Below are 26,896 nucleotides of genomic sequence, written 5' to 3'. Positions count from 1 at the left end.
GCACGCCCCCATTCTCATCGACGGTACTGTAGTGGAGCAGGTTGAGAGCATCAAGTTCCTTGGTGTCCACATCAACAACAAACTAGAAAGGTCCAAACACACCAAGACAGTCGTGAAGAGGGAACGACAAAGCCTATTCCCCCTCAGGAAACTAAAAATATGTGGCATGGGTCCTGAGATCCTCAAAAGGTTTTACAGCTGCAACATCGAGAGCATCCTGACCGGTTGCATCACTGCCTGCTACGGCAATTGCTCGGCCTCCGACCGCAAGGCACTACAGAGGGTAGCACGTCCGGCCCAGTACATCACTGGGGCTAAGCTGCCTGCCATCCAGGTACTCTACAACGGGCAGTGTCAGAGGAAGGCCCTACATTTTGTCAAAGACCTCAGCCACCCCAGTCATAGACTGTTCTCTCTAATACTGCATGTTCAAGCAGTACCGGAGTGTCTAGGACAAAAAGGCTTCTCAACAGTTTTTACCCCCAAACCATAAGACTCCTGAACAGGTAATCAAATGGCTACACAGACTATTATCATTTTGCGCCTCCCCCCAACCCCTCTTTTACGCTGATGCTACTCTCTGTTTATCATATATGCATAGTCACTTTAACCATATTTACATACACTTACTACCTCAATCAGTCTGACTAACAAGTGTCTGTATAAAGCCTTGCTACTGTTATTTACAACAGTTTTTTGCTGTTGTTTTATTTCTTTACTTACCTATTGTTCACCTACTACATTTTGTGCGCTATTGGTTAGAGCCTGTAAGTAAGCATTTCACTGTAAGGTATTCACCTGTTGTATTTGGGGAACGTGACAAATAACATTTGATTTGATTTTGACATGGATAGAGCAGGTGTTCCTAATATTTTGAACACTCAGTGTACATTTTACAAACATTTACAGTATATATATACACATTTTAAATATATGTTGGAATGTATTTAAAATGTATTAAATACATGTTTTTCAAATACATTATTATTGTATTTTTTTCCCGTATGGGTATCGAAGATATGTGTACTAGCAGTATCATCTATTCATAAGATACACTTATGGCTAATGATGCAGCGTATGCCACTCGAGAGTCCCGCATGCCTGCACATCTGTCTGCCTCTCACCCCTCATCACCAGTAATGGCCCTCTAATGGAGGTGAGTTTGATTTATGCCCAAATCAACCACACAGAATGTTCCAAATGTAGACAAGAAGCCACTAATATACTTAAGCCTGTTAGATGTTGACAAAAGGCTGTATGTTGGAATCAATCATCTAATTTGGCTGATTTCCATTTGAAAATGAACTGGAGTTTCTCTTTCAAATACTCGTTTCAGAATCTCACATATGGGGACATTCCCTTCAAGGCTGGACCACAGGGAAGATCCAATTACACATCTGCCATATACAGACAGGAAGCATGGCGAATAATGGGGAACCCCACTCCTTATAAGGTGCTACGATCCCATCCTCTAGTCATTATTGTTTTCTACCTTACGGAAATCACAAGCTCTCTCTACAGTGAACAGCTGATGGTCCAAGCTCCAACATGCAGGGCTAAGTGAAATAAAATAATGAAATTGGTATTAAAAAAACATCAATAGAAATAAAATAGCACTATATACAACAACTGTAGCAGTGATTAATAAATAAAATGTCCATTGGAGTGGGGATTGACCATAGGGGGAGCAGCTGGACCATTGAGGGGGTGTGGGGACCAAGTGAAAAAACAAAACAACTCTGACCCCAGTGCAACTGTAGATCCAAGTCACATTGTACCACTGTAAAGGTGCAACTGTAGATCCAAGTCACTAGGTACCACTGTAAAGGTGCAACTGTAGATCCAAGTCACTAGGTACCACTGTAAAGGACATTACGCAGCTTGCTTAGTGATTACTACTTCATCCTAATTTGGCTCCCTGATGCTCAAACCCAGGACTTCTGCCTTGCTAGCACACATAACCACCCTCAAGTGTTTTACCAGTCGGCACCACTCGAAAAGCCAGCTATTTGCTGGTGCAAGTGGGGACACATCAGGCTAAGGAGTAAGTTATTCACATCACCATATGCGACATTCAATCCTCAAACTTACTCAACAGCGACCCCAGCGTTGAGCTTAATGCAACTGTAGATGAAACATGTCAATATGAATAAATTAAACTATAAGACATATCAAAATATTAACTCAAAAGCATGAATTCAATACTTTTGATGAACTTTACAAATAAAACAGGATATATTTTCTTACTAAGTTACACTTAGAGATAGCTTTATTCGCTAGCTTCTTATACCTGTACTTCGTAGCATTACTTATCCCCTCGTCTAGCTTACCAGTGCCCTCACTGGCTAGGCTGACTCTCTGGGAGAGTTTTAGCCTGTAGAGCAACTCTCCGGCTAATGACGTCCCTACCTCATGGTCAGGCTTGATGAGGCCAAATTTTCCTGGGGCATCCCTTTTCCAGCCTGGGTTTTACAGCCCTGGCTATGGAGCCTACTGTCAGAATTAGTGCAGACCTGGAGGTAAGCAGTCCTAGCCCCCTAGCTAATGAGAGGGGCAGCACACAGCACTGGTGGCTTCCTGCCCTAACCTCTCTCTAGTTTAGCATATCCTTCTCTCCCCAACTTGTGGTACTAGAGAGACACTCCTTCGTTTTCCTAACCTATCCCCTGTGCAGCAGCTCATCGTTCCAACCCGCTGACAGCAGTAGGTGTGGAAGTTGCACTTCTCCCCCGAGTGCCCTCCCTATCAAGGCTCTCCCCCGACACCTTTAGGTTCCAGCCAGGACCAGAAGACAGTATGATTCAGACAGGAGCAGGATGACAGAACATCAGTTGCCCTCAAGCACCATTCCCGTTCAGTGCTCTCAGCATCTTTCCTCCTTATAATAATTTTTCCATGTTGCATCCAGGCGCCTTGCCAAAGACTCTTTGGCACGCCGCCAGAGGGCACGGTTGCCTCGGCGAATGAGAGTCTCAGCGCCTGAAAGGCGCCCCACCAAGTTGGTGGAGATCTGTCACGCATGGTGGGTATAGTCGCTTGGGGACAACAGTCTTCAGCCAGCTACCTGCAACGTAATATCTGCAAATTCGGTTTTAGTGGCCTACGGCGACTCAGCTCTATTGCTAGAGGACTGTGCTATTGAGCTAGGGACCATTCAGTATGTTGGAAATGCTACTTCCTCTCTTCCCAAAGGAACTTCCATTGCACCTCACTGTCCCGTTCTGTTGTACTCTGCATTTGGTTCACAGGAGAGGGGCCAAAGCTGACCAGATATAGCTGTCCTGCTCTAAGAATAGGAAGTCACGAGACCAGTTGTGCCGCTTTTATGCTTCTGGGTTGCACTGTTGGCTGGAAGATTGCTTTCTTCCCCCAGAATGTTAGATGTAGCAGGCACCCTCCCTTCTGTTTTCAGTAGATATAGCTGTACATGAGCGTTGTCTCCTATCTCTCACAACCAGCCATTGACGCACAAATGGAGATACTCCATCCCCATTCATACACACTGTCTCTCTGATTTGGCCAGTGTAGGAGGGAATTCTTTGACTACAGCCCGACCACTCGTCCATAGACAATCCGGGGCCCCCTTCCAAACACGCACTGCTACAGTTAAGTGTGTTCAAGAGATTCTGAAACAAATCGTTCTGAAACAAATCATTATGGACTGTTCCAAAAGATAACTTCTTGCTATACCGGTTGGCAGTTGTCAAGCCCTGACCATAGTTTGCTTTGTATGTTTCTATGTTTTGTTTGGTCAGGGTGTGATCTGAGTGGGCATTCTATGTTGGATGTCTAGTTTGTCTGTTTCTGTGTTTGGCCTGATATGGTTCTCAATCAGAGGCAGGTGTTAGTCGTTGTCTCTGATTGGTAACCATATTTACGTAGCCTGTTTTGTCATGGTGGGTGATTGTCTATGTGTAGTGTTTGTGTCAACACGATTGTTCATTAGTGTCACTGTTGTCACTTTGTTGTTTTGTAGTGTTCAGTTGTTCCCATTAAAATGATGAACACTTACAACGCCGCATCTTGGTCCTCCTCTCTATCTCCAGACGACATCCGTGACAGCAGTTCCCTCCATTGCTCTAGGGAAGGGGTGCGTTACTCACGCTTGACCTCCAAGACTATCTCGGGCCCTGTCGGTCTTGTTTATTTTAGCAGCTGTTCAGCCAAAGTTAGGCATCCACTTTTCCCCCCTGTGACAAAGTATGTAGCAATGTAGCAAAATTTGAAATGTTGTTTATATTTGTATTTATTTTTGGTAATTTGTACCCCAAAGTCCAATTGGTAGTTACAGTCTTGTCCCATCGCTGCAACTCTCGTACAGTCTTGGGAGAGGCAAAGGTCGAAAGCCATGGCTCCTCTGAAACACGACCCTGCCAAGCCACACTGCTTCTTGACACACTGCTCGCTTAACCCGGAAAGCCAGCTGCTCCAATATGTAGAAGGAAACACCGTACAGCTGGCGATCGACGTTAGCGTGCATGCAACCGGCCGCCACAAGGAGTTGCTTGAGCGCGATGGGACAGACATCCCTGCCGGCCAAACCCTCCCCTAAACCAGACGACTCTGGGCCAATTGTGTGCCACCTCATGGGTCTCCCGGTTGCGGCGTATGCGACACAGACCAGGATCAAACCCAAATCTGTAGTGACACCTCTAGCACTTCGATGCAGTGCCTTAACCTGCTGCCACACTCGGGAGGCCCAAATTTTATTTTTATTTTTACATTGGATAAAAGTAGACAGAGCGAGAAAATAGTATAAAAAAAATAGTTGATAAACAACCTCACTTTTGAGAAAATGCTCTTCTTTGCCTACACCCATTCAGCATCGTTCACACCCTTTTACGCTTTAGCCACCCAGCTCTTTAAGGATTCACATGTGAGTCCATGTACTAAACAACCAAAGAATTTCAAGACGAAAGGCTGGTTTATATTACGGGTGTGTTCGTAAATTCAATCTGGAATGTCAGAATGCTCAGAGTACGCTCTGGGCATTCGGAAACTCAAAGCGTTGTCATATTGTCTGTTCGTAAATCCGAGGATTAGGGTTGATCTGAGCATTCTGACCTAACAGCAGTCAAGCACCCTAAGCTAACTGGCTAATGTTGGCTAGCATGCTAGCTACTTCCAGACACAAATGAGATAACAGCTCACTCTGACCATTTTACTTGCCCTAGCAGAGCTGGTTAGGCTGTTTTGATGTTATCCAGAGGGTTGGTGACTGCAACTGTGCTGCTAGCAACAATTTAATTGCGCTTTTTTTGGCAACGTTTTACTGACACTGGCCATATTCAACAGGTGTTAAGCGTTCACAAATTCGTCAGTTATTCTGCACTCTGGCACACTCAGACGAGTGCGCTGAAATCATAGTAGATAGCCAGAGAAAATTTGCCAGCTATGTCTATTGACAGATGTCGCAGTGTCATCATGAACATTCTATTGAAATGGTTTCTTGCATAGTGGAGTCTTCGTTTAGACAGGTAACATTAGCTGGCTAGCTAAACAATGAACCATTATCCCAACACATAACGTTTCTACTCTGCATGAATCTGCAGGTAACTAACAAACCAAGTTCAATGTTAGCTAGCTAACTAACATTAGGCTATAACTAGCAATGCAAATGGCTCTGTGATATGAATAATATCACAACACAGATCATACACGTAACATTAGCTAGCGAGCCAACTAGCTAACAGTACACTTTAACTTGAAATGAAAACAATTTTCTGACTAAATTAGAATTGTGTAATATCTGAAAATACAGCTAGCTAGACTATCTTACCCATATACATGGATTGACTACCTGGCCTGATGATTACTTGCTGTCCCCAGTCCACCTGGTCATGCTGCTGCTCCAGTTTCAACTGCCTGCGGCTATGGAACCCTGACCTGTTCACCGGATGTGTTACCTGTCCCAGACCTGCTGTTTTCAACTCTCTAGAGACAGCAGGAGTGGTAGTGATACTCTGAATGATCAGCTATGAAAAGCCAACTGACATTTACTCCTGAGGTGTTGACCTGTTTCACCCTCGACAACCACTGTGATTATTATTATTTGACCCTGCTGGTCATCTATGAACATTTTAAGATCTTGGCCATGTTCTGTTATAATCTCCACCCGGCACAGCCAGAAGAGGACTGGCCACTCCTCATAGATTGGTTCCTCTCCAGGTTTCTTCCTCGGTTCTGGCTTTTCTAGGGAGTTTTTCCTAGCCACCGTGCTTCTACACCTGCATTGCTTGCTGTTTGGGGTTTTAGGCTGGGTTTCTGTAAAGCACTTTGTGACATCAGCTGATGTAAAAAGCGCTTTAAAAATAAATTTGATTGATTGGACGCTTCTCCCTCTCTGTCACGGATGCCATGTTTGCCTTAGTTTGAATATGTAATCCGGAAACAGGTGTTTTATACCACAACCTTCTTATGTGTGTTCTCTTTTCAACTCTGTCTGCATATTTGCAATCAAACGGCAGAATTTTCTCGATCTCCTTAGCTATCATACTCTAATTCAACCATGCATTCTACTGATTTCAAAACTCGGACCTCCAGAAAGTGGAGAGCCACACCTTTGCAGCTCTACTACGAGATGTCTTTCAAAAAATCTGTTTTAGGGTCTCCACTTCAGCTCTGTATGGGTTCTGATTGACAGTTGTTCTGAAGTTGAGCACCACGCATGACAAGAAGTTTCACCCATCCCTCTAATTGGGCAATTTTTGCAATTGTTTTTGTTGTCTGAGTGAGGGAAATGCTGTAAATTCGGACTCGATTATCTGTTTGTTTATTTTTCTTACTTAATTTTTTACAAATCAGCTTTGTTGCAGAGGGGCTCATAAGTAAGCATTTCACGGTAATGACTACACCTGTTGTATTCGACGCATGTGACAAATAAAATAGGATTTGTTTAGATTTTTAAAAGATGAGATGTTGAGGACTATAATAAATACTACTTTGATATTATGATCACTACGTTTCGATGTAGAGTTAGTTACAAGATGACATGGCATCATACTCTGGGCTGTCCTGAACAGAATGAGCCAGTTTGTTATATTGTGAAGAGAATTTGCCGCAGACCACGCATCTGACTCCAATCTATATTAACCAAAATTATGATCTGTTCTCTGAATTGCATTGTAAAAGTCTAATACGGTAAGATCGTATTTTATAATTTAGCAAGTCACGTTGGTAATAGAACAAGCTTTCAAATTATGTCTACCTGACCCAGATTGTGATTTATAATGGACCGTTTTGGATTGCGTAAACAACATTAATTGTGTAAAGGCGGGCATGCAGGGCTGTGTTCCACACAAAACAACAAAAAAATGTGCTTGCACTAGTTCCTCAATGGCACAGCTAAGAGAGCAAAAAAAAAGCATATTATAGTTGAAGACTCTTGTTTGAGTCATTGAAATTGCTTAGGAACTATGCACACTTTGGAGAGGTGTATGGCCACTTGGAAACACCAGTTAGACCTGTGGCGTGCCGAGGTTATGTATTTCCATATTTATTCTGTAAGAAACACTTCAATTTAGCCCTTTCCATATAGACCAATTCCCATCTGTTTAAGGGCTTAAGTTTGGATCCATTTTTGAGTTTTCCCATCTGTTTGGACGGAGTTGGGCTAGACATAAAAGCTACCACCTGCTCTACGCATATGTCCCTTAGTTTGGGGCATCTGAGGGATGAGTCTTTCCCCATATGTGAGATACCGAAACAAGTATTTGAAAGAGAACTTACAGTTACTTGAGTAACCCCGTTACTCTGATATTATGAATGAGGTACTGTATCTCACCGCGTTTCCCTTCTCGCTATGTGTAAGGAAGAAAACATATGCTTCATAATCAGTACAGGGTGGGATTGTGGTGCCTTATAAGAAGTGGGGTTCCCCACTATCCATCATGCCTCCTGTCTGTCAACAAAAGATGTTGTGTGATTGGAACTTCCTCGATTACGCCCGTCTCGAAGGGTGTGTCCCCATATGTGCAACACCTCACTCAGAGAACCGGGGTTACACAAGTAAGACAATGCAAGGGTCATTAAGCATTCCAAATCAACCTGATTATGCTGTTTCCAACATTTCAGAAAGGCTGGCCTCCCGTTTTAGTTCAGATACATTTTGGATGCCACTTGCCCCTGGATTAGACTAATAGGGTTCTGGGGTCTTGGTTTGAAAAACTGCTTTATTGTATCACATTTTTTGGGGATACCATAATGATCCTGCCATTAGTTTCCCCATGATATCGGAAAAATACATTAACCTTCTTGGCACTTTATGGGCGGCAGGTGGCCTAGTGGTTAGAGCGTTCGTTGGGCCAGTAACCGAATGGTTGCTGGATTGAATCCTCAAGCTAACAAGGTAAAAATCTGTCATTCTGCCCCAGAACAAGGCAGTAAACCCACTGTTTCCTGGTAGGCTGTCATTGTATATCTGACTTTGTTCTTAACTGACTTGCTTAGTTAAATAAAGCTTCAATAAAAACATTTAGATACAGCAGTGCGCCCACTATCCAAATGAATAGTACTAGGTTTGAATCAAACATGGCCCAATTTCATAGTATTTTGTGTCAGAAGTGGGCGCACTGCTGTATCTAAATGTTGAGACGTGAGACCATCAGAACTGTGTCTGAGCAGCCATATGTAAAAGCTTAAAAGAAGCCTTCCAGAGGTGATGGGGCAATGTGGTTAATCCTGCTCCGGAGCTTCACTACAAAGTACTACAAAATGAGCAGATGTTACATAAATAGTCAGGCTTGGAGGAAATGGAGATGGTCTACATTTAAATGGCATCCTGAATGTCAAATTAGTATAGGTTATTTCAGGTGTACTTGGCATTTCACTACTGATTGTTATCGTTTATCAAATATCATCTTTCCAATCATCTGACTGAAAGCTGTCAACATGTTTGAATGTCCACTAGAAGTGAATTGCCAAAAAGGGCCAGACATTCACCTTTACAACATGAAAATACTTAAAAACCAGCACCTTCTAACCCAAGACAAGAGGTTGAGTGGCTATTATCTATACATTCTGGCCTCACATGTAATTCACTCAAACATACATTTCCATGTAAGAAAGAGAAATATCAAATCAAATCAAATTGTATTGGTCACATACACATGGTAAGCAGATGTTAATGCGAGTGTAGCAAAATGCTTGTGCTTCTAGTTCTGACAGTGCAGTAATATCTAACAAGTAATCTAACAATTCCCTAACAACTACCTAACACACAAATCTAAAGGGGTGAATGAGAATATGTACATGTAGTATATGGATGAGCGATGGCCGAGCGGTTATAGGCAAGGTGCAATAGATGGTATAAAATACTGTATATAAACGTGATATGAGTAATGTAAGATATGTAAACATTATTTAAGTGGCATTAATTAAAGTGGCATTGTTTAAAGTGACTAGTGATCCATTTATTAAAGTGTCCAGTGATGGGGTCTCAATGTAGGCAGCATCCTCTCAAGTTAGTGTTTGCAGTTTCGCAGTCTGATGGCCTTGAGATAGAAGCTGTTTTTCAATCTCTTTTCAAACTCCCAGGTTTGATTCACTGTTGCGCCTTCTTCACCACACTGTCTGTGTGGGTGGACCATTTCAGTTTGTCTGTGATGTGCACGCCCAGGAACATAACACTTTCCACCTTGTCCGCTGCTGTCCCTTTGGTGTGGGTAGGGGGGGTGCTCCCTCGGCTCTTTCCTGAAGTCCACGATCATCTCCTTTGTTTTGTTGACGTTGAGTGAGAGATTGTTTTCCTGACACCACCTCCTCCCTGTAGGCTCTCTCGTCGCTGTTGATGATCAAGCCCACTACTGTTGTGTCGTCTGCAAACTTGATGATTGAGTTGGAGGCATGCATGGCCACGCAGTCGTGGGTGAACAGGGAGTATTGGAGAGGGCTGAGCACACACCCTTGTGGGGCCCCAGCATTGAGGGTCAGCGAAGTGGAGATGTTGGTTGGAGGTCCGTCAGAAAGTCCAAGACCCAGTTGCACAGGGCGTGGTTGAGACCCAGGGCCTCTAGCTTGATGATGAACTTGGAGGGTAATATGATGTTGAATGCTGAGTTGTTGTCAATGAACAGTATTCTGACATAAGTATTATTTTTGTCCAGATGGGGAGAGCAGTGGGTGGAGGGACGGTGTTTGCATCATCTGTGGACCTGTTGGGGCGGTATGCAAGCTGAAGTGGGTCTAGGGTGGCCGTTAAGGTGGCAGTGATGTGATCCTTGATGAGCCTCTCAAAGCGCTTCATGATGACGGAAGTGAGTGCTACGAGGCGGTAGTCGTTTAGATCAGTTAATCTTTGCCTTCTTGTGTACAGGAACAATGGTAGCCATCTTGAAGCATGAGGGGACAACTGACAGGGATAGGGAGCGATTGAATATGTCTGTAAACATACCAGCCAGCTGGTCTGAGCATGCTCTGAGGACGCGGCTAGTGATGCCATCTGGGCCAGCAGCCTTGTGAGGGTTAACACGTTTAAATGTTTTACTCATGTCAGCTATGGAGAAGGAGGGTGGGTGCAGTCTTTGTAAGTGAGCAGCGATGGTGGCACTGTATTATCCTAAAAGCGGGCAAAGAAGGTGTTTAGTTTGTCTGGAAGCGTGACAGCTGTGTCCGTGAAGTGGCTCTTTTTGTAGTTTGTGATTTCCTGTAGACCCTGCCACATAGGTTTTGTGCCTGAGCCGTTGAATTACAACTCCACCTTTTCCCTGTACCAGCATTTCGCTTGTTTGATTGCCTTGAGGAGGGAATAACTACACTGTTTATATTCAGCCATATTTCCAGACCTCTTTCCATGGTTAAATGTGGTGGATCGTGCTTTCAGTTTTGCGCAAATGCTGCCATCCATTCAGGTTTCTGGTTAGGGTAGGTTTTACTAGTCACAGTGGGTACAACATCTCCAATACACTTCTTTATAAACGCACTCACCAAGTCAGCGTATAGATCAATGTTGTTCTCTGAGGCTGACCGGAACATATTCCAGTCCGCGTGATCAAAACAATCTTGAAGCGTGGCTTCCGATTGATCAGTCCAGCGTTGAATGGTTCTCGTCACTGGTTAATCTTGTTTGAGTTTCTGCCTATAAGATGGTAAGAGCAAAATGGCGTCGTGATTGGATTTGCCAAAGGGAGGGCGGGGGAGGGCTTTGTATGCATCACGGAAGTAAGAGTAACAGTGGTTGGGAGTATTAGCCATGCGTGTCATGCAATCAATATGCTGATAGAATTTAGGTAGCCTTGTTCTCAAATTTGCTTTGGTAAAATCCCCAGCTACAATAAATGCAGCCTCCGCAGTCCGGAACCTCCTGAGACGGTCTGCAGTCCAGAGTCTCCAGCGACGGTCTGCAGTCCAGAGTCCCCAGCGACGGTCGGCAGTCCAGAGCCTCCTGCAATGGTCCACGTTCCGGAGTCCCCAGCAATGACCTACTGTTCCGGCAAAGATCGGCGGAAGGACGTATCCGCGAGCGGAGTGGGTACTTCGCCCTGCACCGGAGCAGCCCCCAACAGTAGAGGCCCACCCAGACCCTTCCCTATCGGCCGGAGTCCGCACCTTTGGAGGGAGGCACTGTCACGCCCTGACCATAGAGCGCTTTTTATTCTCTATATTGGTTAGGTCGGGGTGTGACTAAGGTTGGGTAATCTAGGTGAATATATATATCTATGTTGGCCTGGTATGGTTCCCAATCAGAGGCAGCTGTTTATCATTTAGGTAGCCATTTCCTCATTGTGCTTTGTGGGATCTTGACTATGTATAGTTGCCTGTGAGCACCATAGCAGCTTCACGTTTCGTTTTGCATTTATTGTTTTCTTTGAGTTTCACTTCAAAATAAAGAGGATGGAACCATACCACGCTGGATCTTGGTCCACTCATTGTAACGACCGTGACACGTTTCCAGTTTACATAGACTCCAGTGAAGTTTCGTGAGGGCCATCTTGTTGTTCGCTTGAGGGGAAATGTACACTGCTGTGATTATAACTGACAATAATTCTCTCGGTAGGTAAAATGGCCGGCATTTGATTGCAAGGAATTCTAGGCCGGGTAGGCAGAAGGACTTGAGTTCCTGTATGTTGTTATGATTACACCATCATGAAGCACACACTCCGGATCCTCCTATTCCCAGAGAGGTGTTCATCTCTGTCTGCGTGATGCATGGAGAAGCCAGGTGACTGAACCGATTCCGACAACATATCCCGAGAGAGCCATGTTTCCGTGAAACAGAGAATGTTACAATCTCTGATGTCTCTTTGGAAGGCAACCCTTGCTTGAATTTCGCCTACCTTGTTGTCAAGAGACTGGACATTGGCAAGTAGTATACTCGGGAGCGGTAAGCAATGTGCATGTCTACGGAGCCTGACCAGGAGGCTGCTTCCTCTGCGGCGCTGTTGTTTTGGGTCGGCTACTGGGATTAGATCCATTTTCCTGGGTGGTGGTCCGAACAGAGTATCTGCTTCAGGAAAGTCGTATTCCTGGTCTGGATAAGAGCGTCTGCCAAATGACTTAAATGTAAATGTAGTAATGTTGGTAAGTTGCTCTTATATCCAATAGTTCTTCCCTGCTGTATATAATAATGTTTGTTTTTTATTTTACCTTTATTTTACTAGGCAAGTCAGTTAAGAACAAATTCTTATTTTCAATGACAGCCTAGGAACAGTGGGTTAACTGCCTGTTCAGGGTCTGAATGACAGATTTGTAACTTTGTCAGCACGGGGATTTGAACTTGCAACCTTCCGGTTACTAGTCCAATGCTCTAACCACTAGGCTACCCTGCCGCCCCATAAGACAAGATTTCCTGCGGTAACAATGTAAGAAATAATACATGAAAAAATAAAATACTGCATACTTTCCGAGGCGACCATCTCTGTCGGCGCCATTTGTATATGACAGCAAGGCAATAGCATACAACAAGGGAGCTGCCAGAGTATATCAAAACATAGATTATTCCATTGTCTGAGATATTGTGAATATGACATAGTCCATTGTTGCGTCTTTAATGAGAAGCATGATTCACTTTCAACAGCAACATAATCAAAACACATTCTAATTAAAAGTTCAGAATGCACTCCATGCGGGGATTAAATAGGAGAACAATTAAGTTAAACAAAGCAATTACATGAGGAAGAGGAAAGAAAATCATCCCGAAGGCCAAACCAATAAAGAACATAATTTTGAAAATACAGAATAAAGAGATGTATAAAAACTGTTGATCCTTGGCATACCAACCGCTCCTAATCCTTTGCACATACAGTATCAGTCAAACGTTTGGGCACACTTACTCATTCAAGGGCTTTTCTTTATTTATACAATTTTCCACATTCTAGAATTATAGTGAAGACATCAAAACTATGAAATAACACATATGGAATCATGTAATTAACAAAAAAGTGTGAAACAAATCTAAATTGACTTTAGATTTTAGATTCTTCAATGTAGCCATCCTTTGCCTTGATGACAGCTTTGCACACTCTTGGCATTCTCTCAACCAGCTTCATGAGGTAATCACCTGGTACTGTATTTTTAAGGCCACAGCCAACACTTGTTAAAGCAACTTCTTTTAAGTTTATACAAGCTGTACCCAAAAGTAGCTGACATAAGCCTAAGTAATGACTATAGTCAGTTACCTTCAACATTGGGGTGGGTAAATGCAGAATATTGCAAATTTGGAGGGGAGCCCTGACCAGGACTCAAACCTGTGTCCAGCGACTATCAACCTGATACTTTAGCCATTACGCCAAAAAAATGCTAACTTCCTAATTGGGAGTAATATTCAAAAGCAATGTGATAAAGGGTTGTGACTTTAATCGCCGGCACAGGAAAAATCACATTATGAATGGTAACATGGGAGATATAAGAGGATTGAATGGACGAATGGCCTACTTGTGGTCACAGACCACTTGTCTTTGACTTACCAGTTGCTGGCCCTGTACTCCCCACGCAGCATACTGCAGAATAGAATTCAGCACCTCTGGAGGATCCAGCTCCCATACCTCTCTGAAAAACAACATTAAGTAACAGTAACACTGCTGCTTAGAGCAGCTGACAGATTTTGTTTGAAGGACAGTGCTCAACACCTCTCAGCCTACTAGACTTGGACTGCCTGCCTTTCAAATTAACATTTGAAAACTTGGACTGCTTATATTCAAATTAACATTTAAAACTTTAAAAGCTAATTTCACAATATTGTTTTATCATCATAATTGAAATGTAGTTAATGCCTGAGATAAACTGCCTGAGAAAAGATAGTCTTGACAAGTAAACAAACACATCAAGACCCCAACAAAGTTAATGGTAAACAAGCAAGCAAAACATACCTTGTGTGGACGTTGTAAACGCTATATGAGGCCATGTATGAATGCCGGAAAACCTGGAACAAAAGAGAGAAAAGAAAGAGGAGATTACTGCATGAAATATTTACGATGGAGGCAGCTTGGCTGATAACAACATCATAAAAACAGGCAGAGAAAGGCATCAAACAGAATAGACCGGTAGCTGTTTTCACAGATAGATTCTGGGGACAATGCAATTTGCATGGTTGACAGCTGGGAGATGAGACATTTTAATTCCATCTGAGAAACCGATCATGCAACCCCCATGACTTTAGGTCTGAAAGCCCGGGAGTATGAAAGACACAGAGAGAAAGGCAGGAGGGAGGGGGAGAGAGAGAGCATCCAAATGGTTCTGACTAGGGTGTTTGTAAATCTGTCTGGATTCCCCTCGAGAAGCTGTGCCTGACATGATAGTATAATTCAGACTGTAGACGGGGAAAAGAGAGTAAGAGAGAGAAAGAAAGAAAGAAAAAGAGGGATAGACACACCTGATTCAGACTCAAGTGTTTGATATATCTGTTTGAGCAGACAGGAGTCTAAAAACAGGGATGCCACAGCCGAGGATGGATAGCTCAAATTAACAAGTGCTTCTTCATTTGAAAAGGATGCACTTTGCCACAGTGAATTATGCATAGCGCATGAGGACGGCGGAAAGGCCCGAAGGTGGTGGCAAAGATGTGATAGCGCTAGATTGATGAGCACCAGAAATAGTGTTGACAAGCCAAGATGAGTGATCTCAGAAAGGGAGGGAGGTGGAGAGTGCACCTCCGATGGCTTTGACAAAATATGTCTCATCTACCTCAGTTGCTATAAGCTGCTAAGCAACAGAGACGCAGGTAAGGGTTAAAGCTCTGTGAAAACACATCCCTGGCTAGGAACTAAAACGCCCATGCGTTTAGATGCGCCGCAACTTCATGCACCGACAGAGATGGCCGCCTCGCTTCGCGTTCCTAGGAAACTATGCAGTATTTTTTTTTTTATGTGTTATTTATTACATTGGTACCCCAGGTAATCTTAGGTATTATTACATACAGTCGGGAGGAACTACTGGATATAAGAGCAACGTCAACTCACCATCATTACGACCAGGAATACGACTTTCCCGAAGCGGATCCTGTGTTTTGCCCACCACCCGGGACAATGGATCGAATCCCAGCCGACGAACCAATACAACGACGCCGTAAAAGGGGCAGACGAAACTGTCTTCTGGTCAGGGCACATCGCGCACCGCTCTAGAGCATACTACTCGCCAATGTCCAGTCTCTTGACAACAAGATTGATGAAACCCGAGCAAGGGTAGCATTCCAGAGAGACATCAGAGTCTGTAACGTTCTTTGCTTCACGGAAACATGGCTCACTCGAGACACGCTATCGGAGTCGGTACAGCCAGCTGGTTTCTTCACGCATCGCGCCGACAGAAACAAACATCTTTCTGGTAAGAAGAGGGGCGGGTATGCTTTATGATTACGTGGTGTGATCATAACAACATACAGGAACTCAAGTCCTTCTGTTCACCTGACATAGAATTCCTCACAATCAAATATTGACCGCATTATCTACCAAGAGAATTGTCTTTGATTATAATCACAACCGCATATATTCCCCACCAAGCAGACACATCGATGGCCCTGAACAAATTTTATTTGACTCTATGTAAACTGGAAACCACATATCCTGAGGCTGCATTCATTGTAGCTGGGGATTTTAACAAGGCTAACCTGAAAACAAGACTCCCTAAATTCTATCAGCATATTGATTGTGCTACCAGGGCTGGCAAAACCCTGGATCAATGTTATTCTAAATTCCGCGACGCATATAAGGCCCTCCCCCGCCCTCCTTTCAGAGAAGCTGACCACGACTCCATTTTGTTGCTTCCAGCCTATAGACAGAAACTAAACAGGAAGCTCCCGCTCTCAGGTCTGTTCAACGCTGGTCCGACCAATCTGATTCCACGCTTCAAGATTGCTTCGATCACGTGGATTGGGATATGTTCCGCATTGCGTCAAACAACAACATTGACGAATACGCTGATACACTGAGCGAGTTCATTAGCAAGTGATTTGGCGATGTCGAACCCACAGCAACTATTAACTTCTTCGATATAGGGGCGCTCTTTTAATTTTTGGATAAAAAAACGTTCCCGTTTTAAACAAGATATTTTGTCACGAAAAGATGCTTGACTATGCATATAATTGACAGCTTTGGAAAGAAAACACTGCAAAGATATTATCTGTGAGTGCCACAGAACTGATGCTACAGGCGAAAGCAAGATGAAATTTCAAACAGGAAATGGCCCAGATTTTGAAGGCGCTGTGTTCCAATGTCTCCTTATATGGCTGTGAATGCGCCAGGAATGAGCCTACACTTTCTGTCGTTTCCCCAAGGTGTCTGCAGCATTGTGACGTATTTGTAGGCCTATCATTGGAAGATTGACCATAAGAGACTACATTTACCAGGTGCCCGCTTGGTGTCCTCCGTAGAAATTATTGCGTAATCTCCAGCTGCGTGCATTTTACCATTTGCTTCAGAGGAGAAACCCAACTGCCACGAATGATTTATCATCGAATAGATATGAGAAAAACACCTTGAGGATTGATTCTAAACAACGTTTGCCATGTTTCTGTCGATATTATGGAGTTAATTTGGGAAAAAGTTGTAATGACTGAATTTTCGGTGGTTTTTCTTAGCCAAACGTGATGAACAAAACGGAGCGATTTCTCCTACACAAATAATTTTGGGGGGAAAAACTGAACATTTGCTATCTAACTGAGAGTCTCCTCATTGAAAACATCCAAAGTTCTTCAAAGGTAAATGATTTTATTTGAATGCTTTTCTTGTTTTTGTGAAAATGTTGCCTGCTGAATGCTAGTCTAATGCTATGCTAGCTATCAATACTCTTACACAAATGCTTGTGTAGCTATGGTTGAAAAGCATATTTTGAAAATCTGAGATGACAGTGTTGTTAACGAAAGGCTAAGCTTGTGAGTGAATATATTTCTTTCATTTCATTTGCGATTTTCATGAATAGTTAACGTTGCGTTATGGTAATGAGCTTGAGGCTATGATTACGCTCCCGGATACGGGATTGCTCGACGCAAGAAGTTAAAACATTCACCAACCAGAAACCGTGGATTGATGGCAGCATTCGCGCGAAACTGAAAGCGCGAACCACTGCTTTTAACCAGGGCAAGGTGACCTGGAACATGACCGAATACAAACAGTGTAGCTATTCCCTCCGCAAGGCAATCAAACAAGCTAAGCGTCAGTATAGAGACAAAGTAGAGTCGCAATTCAACGGCTCAGATACAAGAGGTATGTGGCAGGTTCTAAAGTCAATCAAGGATTACAAAATAAAAACAGCCCCGTCGCGGACCAGGATGTCTTGCTCCCAGACAGACTAAACAACGTATTTGCTCGCTTTGAGGACAATACAGTGCCACTGACACAGCCCGCAACCAAAAACCTGCGAACTCTCGTTCGCTGCAGCCTACGTGAGTAAAACATTTAAACGTGTTAACCCTCGCATTCAATCAATCTTTATCCCAGTCTGCTGTTCTCACATGCTTCAAGAGGGCCACCATTGTTCCTGTTCCCAAGAAAGCTAAGGTAACTGAGCTAAACGACTACCGCCCCGTAGCACTCACTTCCGTCATCATGAAGTGCTTTGAGAGACTAGTCAAGGACCATATCACCTCCGCTCTACATGACACCCTAGACCCACTCCAATTTAATTACCGCCCCAATAGGTCCACAGACGATGCAACCACACTGCACACGGCCCTATCCCATCTGGACAACAGGAATACCTATGTTTGAATGCTGTTCATCGACAACAGCTCAGCATTTAACACCATAGTACCTTCCAAACTCGTCATCAAGCTCGAGAGCCTGGGTCTCGACCCCGCCCTGTGCAACTGGGTCCTGGACTTCCTGACGGGCCACCCCCAGATGATGAGGGTAGGTAACAACATCTCCCCCCCCTCAGATCGAGAGCATCCTGTCGGGCTGTATCACCGCCTGGTACGGCAGCTGCTCCTCCCACAACCGCAAGGCTCTCCATAGGGTAGTGAGGTCTGCACAACGCATCACAGGGGGCAAACTACCTGCCCTCCAGGACAACAACACCACCCAATGTCAAAGGAAGGCCATAAAGATCATCAAGGACAACAACCACCCGAGCCACTGCCTGTTCACCCCACTACTTTCAAGAAGGCAAGGTCAGTACAGGTGCATCAAAGCAGGGACCGAGAGACTGAAAAACAGCTTCTATCTCAAGGCCATCAAACTGTTAAACAGCCACCACTAACATTAAGTGGCTGCTGCCATACATGTAAAAAAAATGTATCACTAGCCACTTTAAACAATGCCACTTAATATAATGTTTACATAACCTACATGACTCATCTCATATGTATATATTGTACTCGGTACTATCACTCATTCATATATCTTTATGTACATATTCTTCATCCCTTTACACTTGTGTGTATAAGGTAGCTGTTGTGAAATTGTTAGGTTAGATTACTCATTGGTTATTACTGCATTGTCAGAACTAGAAGCACATGTCACGCCCTGGTTGAAATATATTATGTTTATTCTTCATTTATTCGGTCAGGCCAGGGTGTGACATGGGTTATTGTGGTGTGTTTTTGTCTTGGGGTTTTGTGGGATGTCTAGCGTTAGTCTATGGCTGCCTGAGGCGGTTCTCAATCAGAGTCAGGTGGTTATCGTTGTCTCTGATTGGGAACCATATTTAGGCAGCCATATTCTTTGTGTGTTTAGTGGGTGATTGTCCTTAGTGTCCTTGTTCCTGTATCTGTGTTAGTTTACACTAGTATAGGCTGTTTTGGTTTTCGTTACGTTCTTTGTTTTGTAGTGTTTGTATTTAGATTCGTGTTACGTTTTGTTCATTAAACATGGATCGCAATCTGCACGCTGCATTTTGGTCCGACTCTCTTTCACCGCATGAAAACCGTCACAGCACAAGCATTTCGCTCCACTCGCAATAACATTTGTTAACCATGTGTATGTGACAAATAAAATTTGATTTGATTTAAAACAAATTCAAGGTAATCATTTGGAACTAGAGGTAATGAGCTTTTTGTGAAATATCCACAGCAAAACCAGACTCTTGTTCCCTGGGAAGGCACAAGAAGAGGAATGGACTCTGTGATTTTTATTTGAACCCTATTGACTCCCTCCAGTTAGATGTTTACTTCCAAACACACTTTGACCTTTGGCAAAAAAGTTTAAACTGCCTGTCAGATACTACTTTGAGTGTCTGAGAAAGTGTTTTAAGAACATTTTAAGAACCTAATTGCGCAGATATCTTTGCTGCAGGGTGGAATTCACTCTCTCTGAGCTGCTCGTCATCTCGAGGTTTGATAAAATGTCCTACTCTGTATATGATGATAAAATGGCTAATATCAGTTCCAGTATCAGGTGTACAGTTAGAGGATAATTTCGAAATGTTTCACATTGTTTCCCTCACTACATCTTTTCAAGAGCTGGCACAATGACCTTTGTGTTCAGTATGATGATTTAATCAAAGACAAGTAGGTTGACATTTTCAACTCCTACTGCACTAAAACTTTTGCTGGAACTCAATGTTGAATACGAGTGGTCTGCACAGGGCAGTTTTATCAAACACCATTAACACTGCAAAAGTTTAATATAAATCCACACAGAGGGAAACTTATCTGCCCAAACCAATGAAAAGACCATATTGTATTAATGACGGCACACACTGACCATCCTTCCCATCCTTCCCTCCCTCTTTTCCTTGCTCCTCTTCCACTGCCAAGGTGACTTGCCCGCTCCCTCCTCCCCCCTCCCCTGATATTACGTATGCAAATCGGATTGAATGAAATGAAAACATGGATTCTCTTGATTTATGGGAGAGGTGTGGAGGATCATGGTTCTATATATTATCCCAGAGATCCCCTAATCTCTGGCAGTGTGTGGCACGTGCCTGGGAGCAGGGGCCCACAGATTAAAACACATGATTAAATATCTAGACTGGTTCAGACAGCTTTAGGCGCTCTTCTATACAGCCTCAGAGAAGAGTCCACTGGACCAGCTAACGGAGAAATGCATGCCAAGGTTTCCAATGGCTGCTTTCACCCTCTGGGTAAATAAATGTTACAAAATAGTATTTGAAATGAAAATAGTATTTGGATGCTTGTACGTGTGAAAAGAGTTTATTACATAGTAATAACATGTTTAAGGCTGTTAATAACTGTGTTACATACAGTAGGACAGTTGAATACAAATGGGAATGATTGTTTTATTTAATCATGTGTCTAAAAACAGGTGACTTACTTGCATTTAGAAACTAAAGGCCTAGTTTACTGCCCTTATTTGAACATGACCACATTTAAGGAAAAACTTTGCTCAACTGGCTGTTGGTTACAGAGGTGCCTTAACCAAATACAGTGAAGAAACTTAAGCAAATTCTAGCACATTCTAGCACCAACATAGCAGAGAGCCAATGAGCCAGCTTTCTTAGCACTCTCACCCCAAAACAAGTTTATTTGTGTCTCCAGCCCCACTGGGATCGATTCATTTGTCAGCAAAAGGGGAGGAGAGTAGGGGGAGATCAATAGAACACTCGAGGGTGGGAATTATTTTATGCTGTAAGCCGCTCTAGAGGTGCCTGTGCAATGAACGTAAGAGCAGGCTGCACCCCTACGAGTATCAAAGCAAAATGGTCCCTGAAGCTACCGATGCCGTATAATATTTTGCTACCTTACATATTTTGTGCACAATGTTGGCCCAGTGTGAATGACAGAATCAGTGCAACCCTGACAGCAGTCAGTATTTGGCCCTCAGGTTACCGTAGCAATTCTGGACCCTTACAGCACATTGGACCCATCAGATTAACTATAATAGCATGGGCCTTCAAGGTGCCAGTGCTGTGACGACCATCCAGTCTCAGGGGTCTGCCAGACCCAATCTAGTCCCATTTAGAGTGGGAGGGAATACGGATATGGTGAAAACGGTGCTTAGGGCCCCAGGTGCTGCTTTTGGCCTGCTAAATCACACAACATTGGGCTATTTCGGTTACCGTGACCCCCGTATAGTCCTGATGAGATAGCTCTAAAAGATTCTGTCTCTCCTTCATCTTCCTTTGTGATTCCCGCCAGGCTCATTTGTTCAGTAATCAGCCTTGAGGGGATAGGCGAGGTAGGACCTAATGTACATATTCAGCCTCATTTGAAGGCGGCGAGCCACTGAATATAAATGCTACTTCATCAATGTTACACAATGTTTTATCCTTCAAATATCCTTGGTCTATTTGATTGAGATCTGTCATCAAATGAAATACAACACAATTTCCTCACAGAGCGATTGTCATGTCAAGTAAACAATGGACTTCATTATTATACTCCATGGGTAAACTCTCGACTCTGACTCTCTATTGGTTACACAGACTTTTTGCCTCCCATTCCATTCTTAACACCGCTCGCCAGCTTTGTATTCATGTTACCTGATGAAATTACTGTACACAATATGATCTTGTTGCCATCTGATGAACATTCAGATGTCATAAATCAGCATTGCAGAGCTCTCCCTGTACTATGCCGTACCTTGATAGTATTACTGTTGATGATATCTGGAAATGTGCATGTACACCCTGGCCCATCTACGGTTGCTAGCCCCAATTCTGACTTGTGCTTTGATATCTTCTTCTTTATCTTGGCCAGGTCGCAGTTGCAAATGAGAACTTGTTCTCAACTAGCCTACCTGGTTAAATAAAGGTGAAATAAAAAAAAAATTAAAAAATCTGCTTCACTGATTTCTGCTCCCGTAAAAGCCTGGGTTTTCTGCACGTTAACCCGAGAAGGTTATTACCTAAAAGGATCAATTGAAAGTATGGGTTCAGAGCTCCAATCCAAATGTGTTGGTCATTACTGAGACGTGGTTAAGGAATAGTGTTTTGAATACTGATGTTAACCTTTCTGGTTATAACCTTTTTTGGCAAGTCAGATCTTCCAAAGGTGGGGGAGTGGCAATCTTTACCAAGCATCACCTTAAGTGCAGTAGTTATCTCCACCAAGTCTGTCCCCAAACAATTTGATTTGCTGGTTTTAAGTATTCAACTTTCAAATAGCTCTTTGTTGACTGTTGCTGGGTGCTATCATCCTCCATCAGCAACAGCCTGTAACCTACCTGCCCTAAGCTCTCTCCTGGGCCCTTACACCAAGTCTGAATTTGTCCTGCTAGGTGACCAAAACTGGAACATACTTAAACCTGACCAAGTCCTAAAACAATTTGACTCCCGAAATCTTTCTCAGATTATTACCAACCCCACAAGGTATGACTTCAAACACCCAGAAAAGGCTACTCTTCTTGGTGTTATCCTCACAAATAATCCTGATAGATATCAGTCTGGTGTCTTCTGTAATGACCTTAGTGATCACTGTTTTACAGCCTGTGTTCTTAATGGCTTCTCAGTGAAACAACCTGTCCTGATTTGTCATAGAGGCTTGCTAAAAAACTTTAATGAGCAAGCCTTTCCTTCATAAACTGGCCTCTGTAAAATGGTATAGAATCAGCTTGATCCCCTCTGTCGAAGATGCTTGGACCTTCTTTTTTGATCATTACAGTGATATTGTTAACAAACACACCCCATGAAGAAAATTAGAAGAAAATGAGAATTAAATCTTGCAGAGTTACTCCACCTCAAAAATTTGGCGAAATGCTCGGCACACACATACTTAGGCTGACTGGCTGTTGTTCAGGCAAATGAGACATCAGGCTATCTGGAAAGCCAAAGTTAGTTATTTTAAGAAGCAGTTCTCTCTCTGTGGGTCTAACCCCAAGATGTTCTGGAAAACTGTTAAGGTTGCTGCCCCTATCATCGCCAAGCCTATCTCTGACCTTTTTAACTTGTTTCTCCTTTCTGGGGAGGTTCCCATTGCTTGGAAGGCAGCCACAGTTCGTCCTTCATTTAAAGGGGAGATCAAGCTGATCCTAACAGTTATTAGGCCTATTTCTATTTTGCCGTGTTTATCAAAAGTGTTGTAAAAACTTGCTAATAATCAACTGATTGGCTTTCTTGATGTCAATAGAATTCTCTCTGGTATGCAATCTGGTTTCCGCTCAGGTTATGGGCGTGTCACTGTAACCTTAACTTGTTGGGGATAGGGGGAAGTATTTTCAGGCTCATTAGCATAACGCAATGTTAACGATTTCTGAAAATCGCAAATGAAATGAAAATAATATGCCTGCTCTCAAGCTTAGCCTTTTCTTAACAACACTGTCATCTCAGATTTTCAAAATATGCTTTTGAACCATAGCAAATCAAGCATTTGTGTAAGAGTATTGCAAGCTAGCTTAGCATTTTGCTTAGCATTTAGCACGCAACATTTTCACAAAAACCAGATAACCAAATAAATAAAATCATTTACCTTTGAAGAACTTCGGATGTTTTCAATGAGGAGCCTCTCAGTTACATAGCAAATGTTCAGTTTTTCCTGAAAGAATCTTTGTGTAGGAGAATTCGCTCCGTTTTGTACATCACATTTGGCTACCAAAACGAACCGAAAATTCAGTCACCAAAACGTCAAACTTTTTCTGAATTAACTCCATAATATCGACCGAAACATGGCAAACGTTGTTTAGAATCAATCCTCAAGGTGTTTTTTCACATATCTCTTCATTGATATGCCATTCGTGGAAGCCTGCTTTCCCCTCAGAATCCCATGGAAAAATACCAGCAGCTGAAAATGACGCACCAATTTTGACGGAGGACACCGGGCGGACACCTGGAAAATGTAGTCTCTTATGGTCAATCTTCCAATGATATGCCTACAAATACGTCACAATGCTGCAGACACCTTGGGGAAACGATAGATAGGGCAGGCTCATTCCTCTCGCATTCTCAGTCATATAAGGAGACAATGGAAAACAGAGCCTCAAAAATCCTGCTCATTTCCTGGTTGCCGTTTCATCTTGGTTTTGCCTGTAGCTCCTGTTCTAGGGCACTCACAGACAATATCTTTGCAGTTCTGGAAAATTCAGAGTGCTTTCTTTCCAAAGCTATCAATTATATGCATAGTTGAGCATCTTTTTGTGACAAAATATCTTGTTTAAAACGGGAACGGTTTTCATCCAAAAATGAAATTGCGCCCCCAGAGTTTCAAGAGGTTAAAGAAGAAAGGGTCTAAACCATCTGACAACATCTAACTATATTAGGTCAGAGTCAAGTCACAAAAACACACAGCCATTTTCCAGCCAAAGATAGGAGTCACAAAAAGCAGAAATATAGATAAATTTAATCACTAACCTTTGATGATCTTCATCAGATGACACTCATAGGACATCATGTTACACATACATGTATGTTTTGTTTGATAATGTGCATATTTATATCCAAAAATCTCAGTTTACATTGTGGCGTTATGTGCAGTAATGTTTTGATTCCAAAACATCTGGTGATTTTGTAGAAATACTCATAATAAACATTGATAAAAGATGCAAGTGTTTTTCACAGAATTAAAGAAAGACTTAAAGGTCCCCAATGATGTGACCATTGCTCTTGATTCTAAGCAATTTTGTGCTGCTATTTTTATTGACTTGGCCAAAGCTTTTGATACGGTAGACCATTCCATTCTTGTGGGCTGGCTAAGGAATATTGGTGTCTCTGAGGGGCCTTTGGCCTGGTATGCTAACTACCTCTCTCAAAGAGTGCATTGTATAAAGTCAGAAAATCTGCTATCTCAGCCACTGCCTGTCACCAAGGGAGTAGCCCAAGGCTCAATCCTAAGCCCAATGCTCTTCTCAAATTTACATCAACAACATAGCTCAGGCAGTAGGAAGGTCTCTCAACTGTTTATATGCAGATGATACAGTCTTATACTCAGCTGGCCCCTCCCCGGATTTTGTGTTAAATGCTCTACCACAAAGCTTTCTTAGTGTCCAATAAGCTTTCTCTACCCTTATTAACCTTGTTCTGAACACGTCCAAAACAAGGGTCATATGGTTTGGCAAGAAGAATGCACCTTGACCCACAGGTGTGATTACTACCTCTGAGGGTTTAGATCTTGAGGTAGTCACCTCATACAATTACTTGGGAGTATGGCTAGATAGTACACTGTCCTTCTCTCAGCACATACCAAAGCTGCAGGCTAAAGTAAAATCTAGACTTGGTTTCATATATCGTAATCGCTCCTCTTTCACCCCAACTGCCAAACTAACCCTGATTCAGATGACCATGCTCCTTAAAGGACACATAGACCAATGCTCCTTATAGGACACATTACTGCACTCTATACTCCTCTGTAAACTGGTCATCTCTGTATACCTGTCGCAAGACCCACTGGTTGATCATTATTTATAAAACCCTCTTAGGCCTCACTCCCCCCTATCTGAGATATCTACTGCATCCCTCATCCTCCACATACAACACCCGTTCTGCCAACCCTATTCTGTTAAAAGGTCCCCCAAAGCATACACATCCCTGGGTCGCTCGTCTTTTCAGTTCGCTGCAGCTAGTGACTGGAACGAACTGCAACAGGCACTCAAACTGCACAGTTTTATCTTAATCATTTCATTCGAAGTCTCAATCATGGATACTTTTACTGACAGCTGTGGCTGCTTTGTGTGACATATTGTTGTCTCTACCTTCTTGCCCGTTGTGCAATTGTCTCTGCCCAGTAATGTTTGTACCATGGTTTGTGCTGCTACCATGTTGTGTTGCTACCATGTTGTGTTGTCATGTGTTGCTGCCTTGCTATGTTGTTGTATTAGGTCTCTCTTTATGTAGTGTTGTCTCTCTTGTTGTGATGTGTGTTTTGTCCTATATTTATATGTTATTTGAAAAAATATATAATAATTGAATCCCAGTCCCCGTCCCCACAGGAGGTCTTTTGCCTTTTGGTAGGCCGTCATTGTAAATAACAATTTGTTCTTAACTGACTTGCCTAGTTAAAAAAAGGTTAAATAAATCAAATAAAAACGGAAATCCCGGTTATACACTCTTGTTTGGTGAGGTACAACCAATTATTTATATGTACACTCTATGACTGATAGGGGACACTGTGTTGAAGCCATGGTGCCTCCATCTTGGTTAATGCATTACACCATTGTAAAAAAATATTTTGGAAGCTATAGAAAAGCTATAAACATTTATTAATGTCTACATTCGTTTTTGCGACATGTATTTTATTACAGACATGTTACTGCGTACTTTTAAATTATATTATGTGAGCTAAACATTTAAAAAAATGAATAAGTATCGAAAAACATTTTCCTTAAATAATAATCTTTGGAGATTACTAATGTTTCCATCCCCACTACAACACAAAAATACTTCAATGTCAGTAATTTTGTCCTTATTTGATTCCATTAAATCCTATGTCGGACTGTTCCTTCTGGGGAGTGCCAATATAGCCGACCAGTAGCTTCAAAGCCTCTCAAAGGCCAACACATAGCATCAGCAATCCAGGGTTTATATATATATATCATTGGGTACGACCTACTCAAACCTGATTAGCTTGAAGCTATTCTCTAATTATTATTGCAAATACAATGCATTGGATCAACATAGACCTGGAGGATTTAAAACCTTGAAG

The 26,896-nt window shown here is 42.7% G+C and overlaps 1 protein-coding gene across 1 annotated transcript in view; it reads right to left on the bottom strand.

Moving 5' to 3' along the window:
• LOC135547098 (inactive dipeptidyl peptidase 10-like) overlaps window positions 1–26,896 on the bottom strand; it is a 149,436-nt gene that overhangs the window by 40,407 nt on the left and 82,133 nt on the right. The window contains exons 6-7 of the mRNA XM_064975769.1: window positions 14,304–14,356; window positions 13,902–13,983 (exon numbers count right to left, since the gene is read on the bottom strand). Of these exons, the coding sequence (XP_064831841.1) occupies window positions 13,902–13,983; window positions 14,304–14,356 (135 nt within the window). The remainder of the gene's footprint in view (window positions 1–13,901; window positions 13,984–14,303; window positions 14,357–26,896) is intronic.

The sequence above is a fragment of the Oncorhynchus masou genome, chromosome 10 (assembly GCF_036934945.1).
Source record: "Oncorhynchus masou masou isolate Uvic2021 chromosome 10, UVic_Omas_1.1, whole genome shotgun sequence".
Lineage (NCBI taxonomy): Eukaryota > Metazoa > Chordata > Actinopteri > Salmoniformes > Salmonidae > Oncorhynchus > Oncorhynchus masou.
This window is presented reverse-complemented; position numbering and strand designations above follow the sequence as displayed.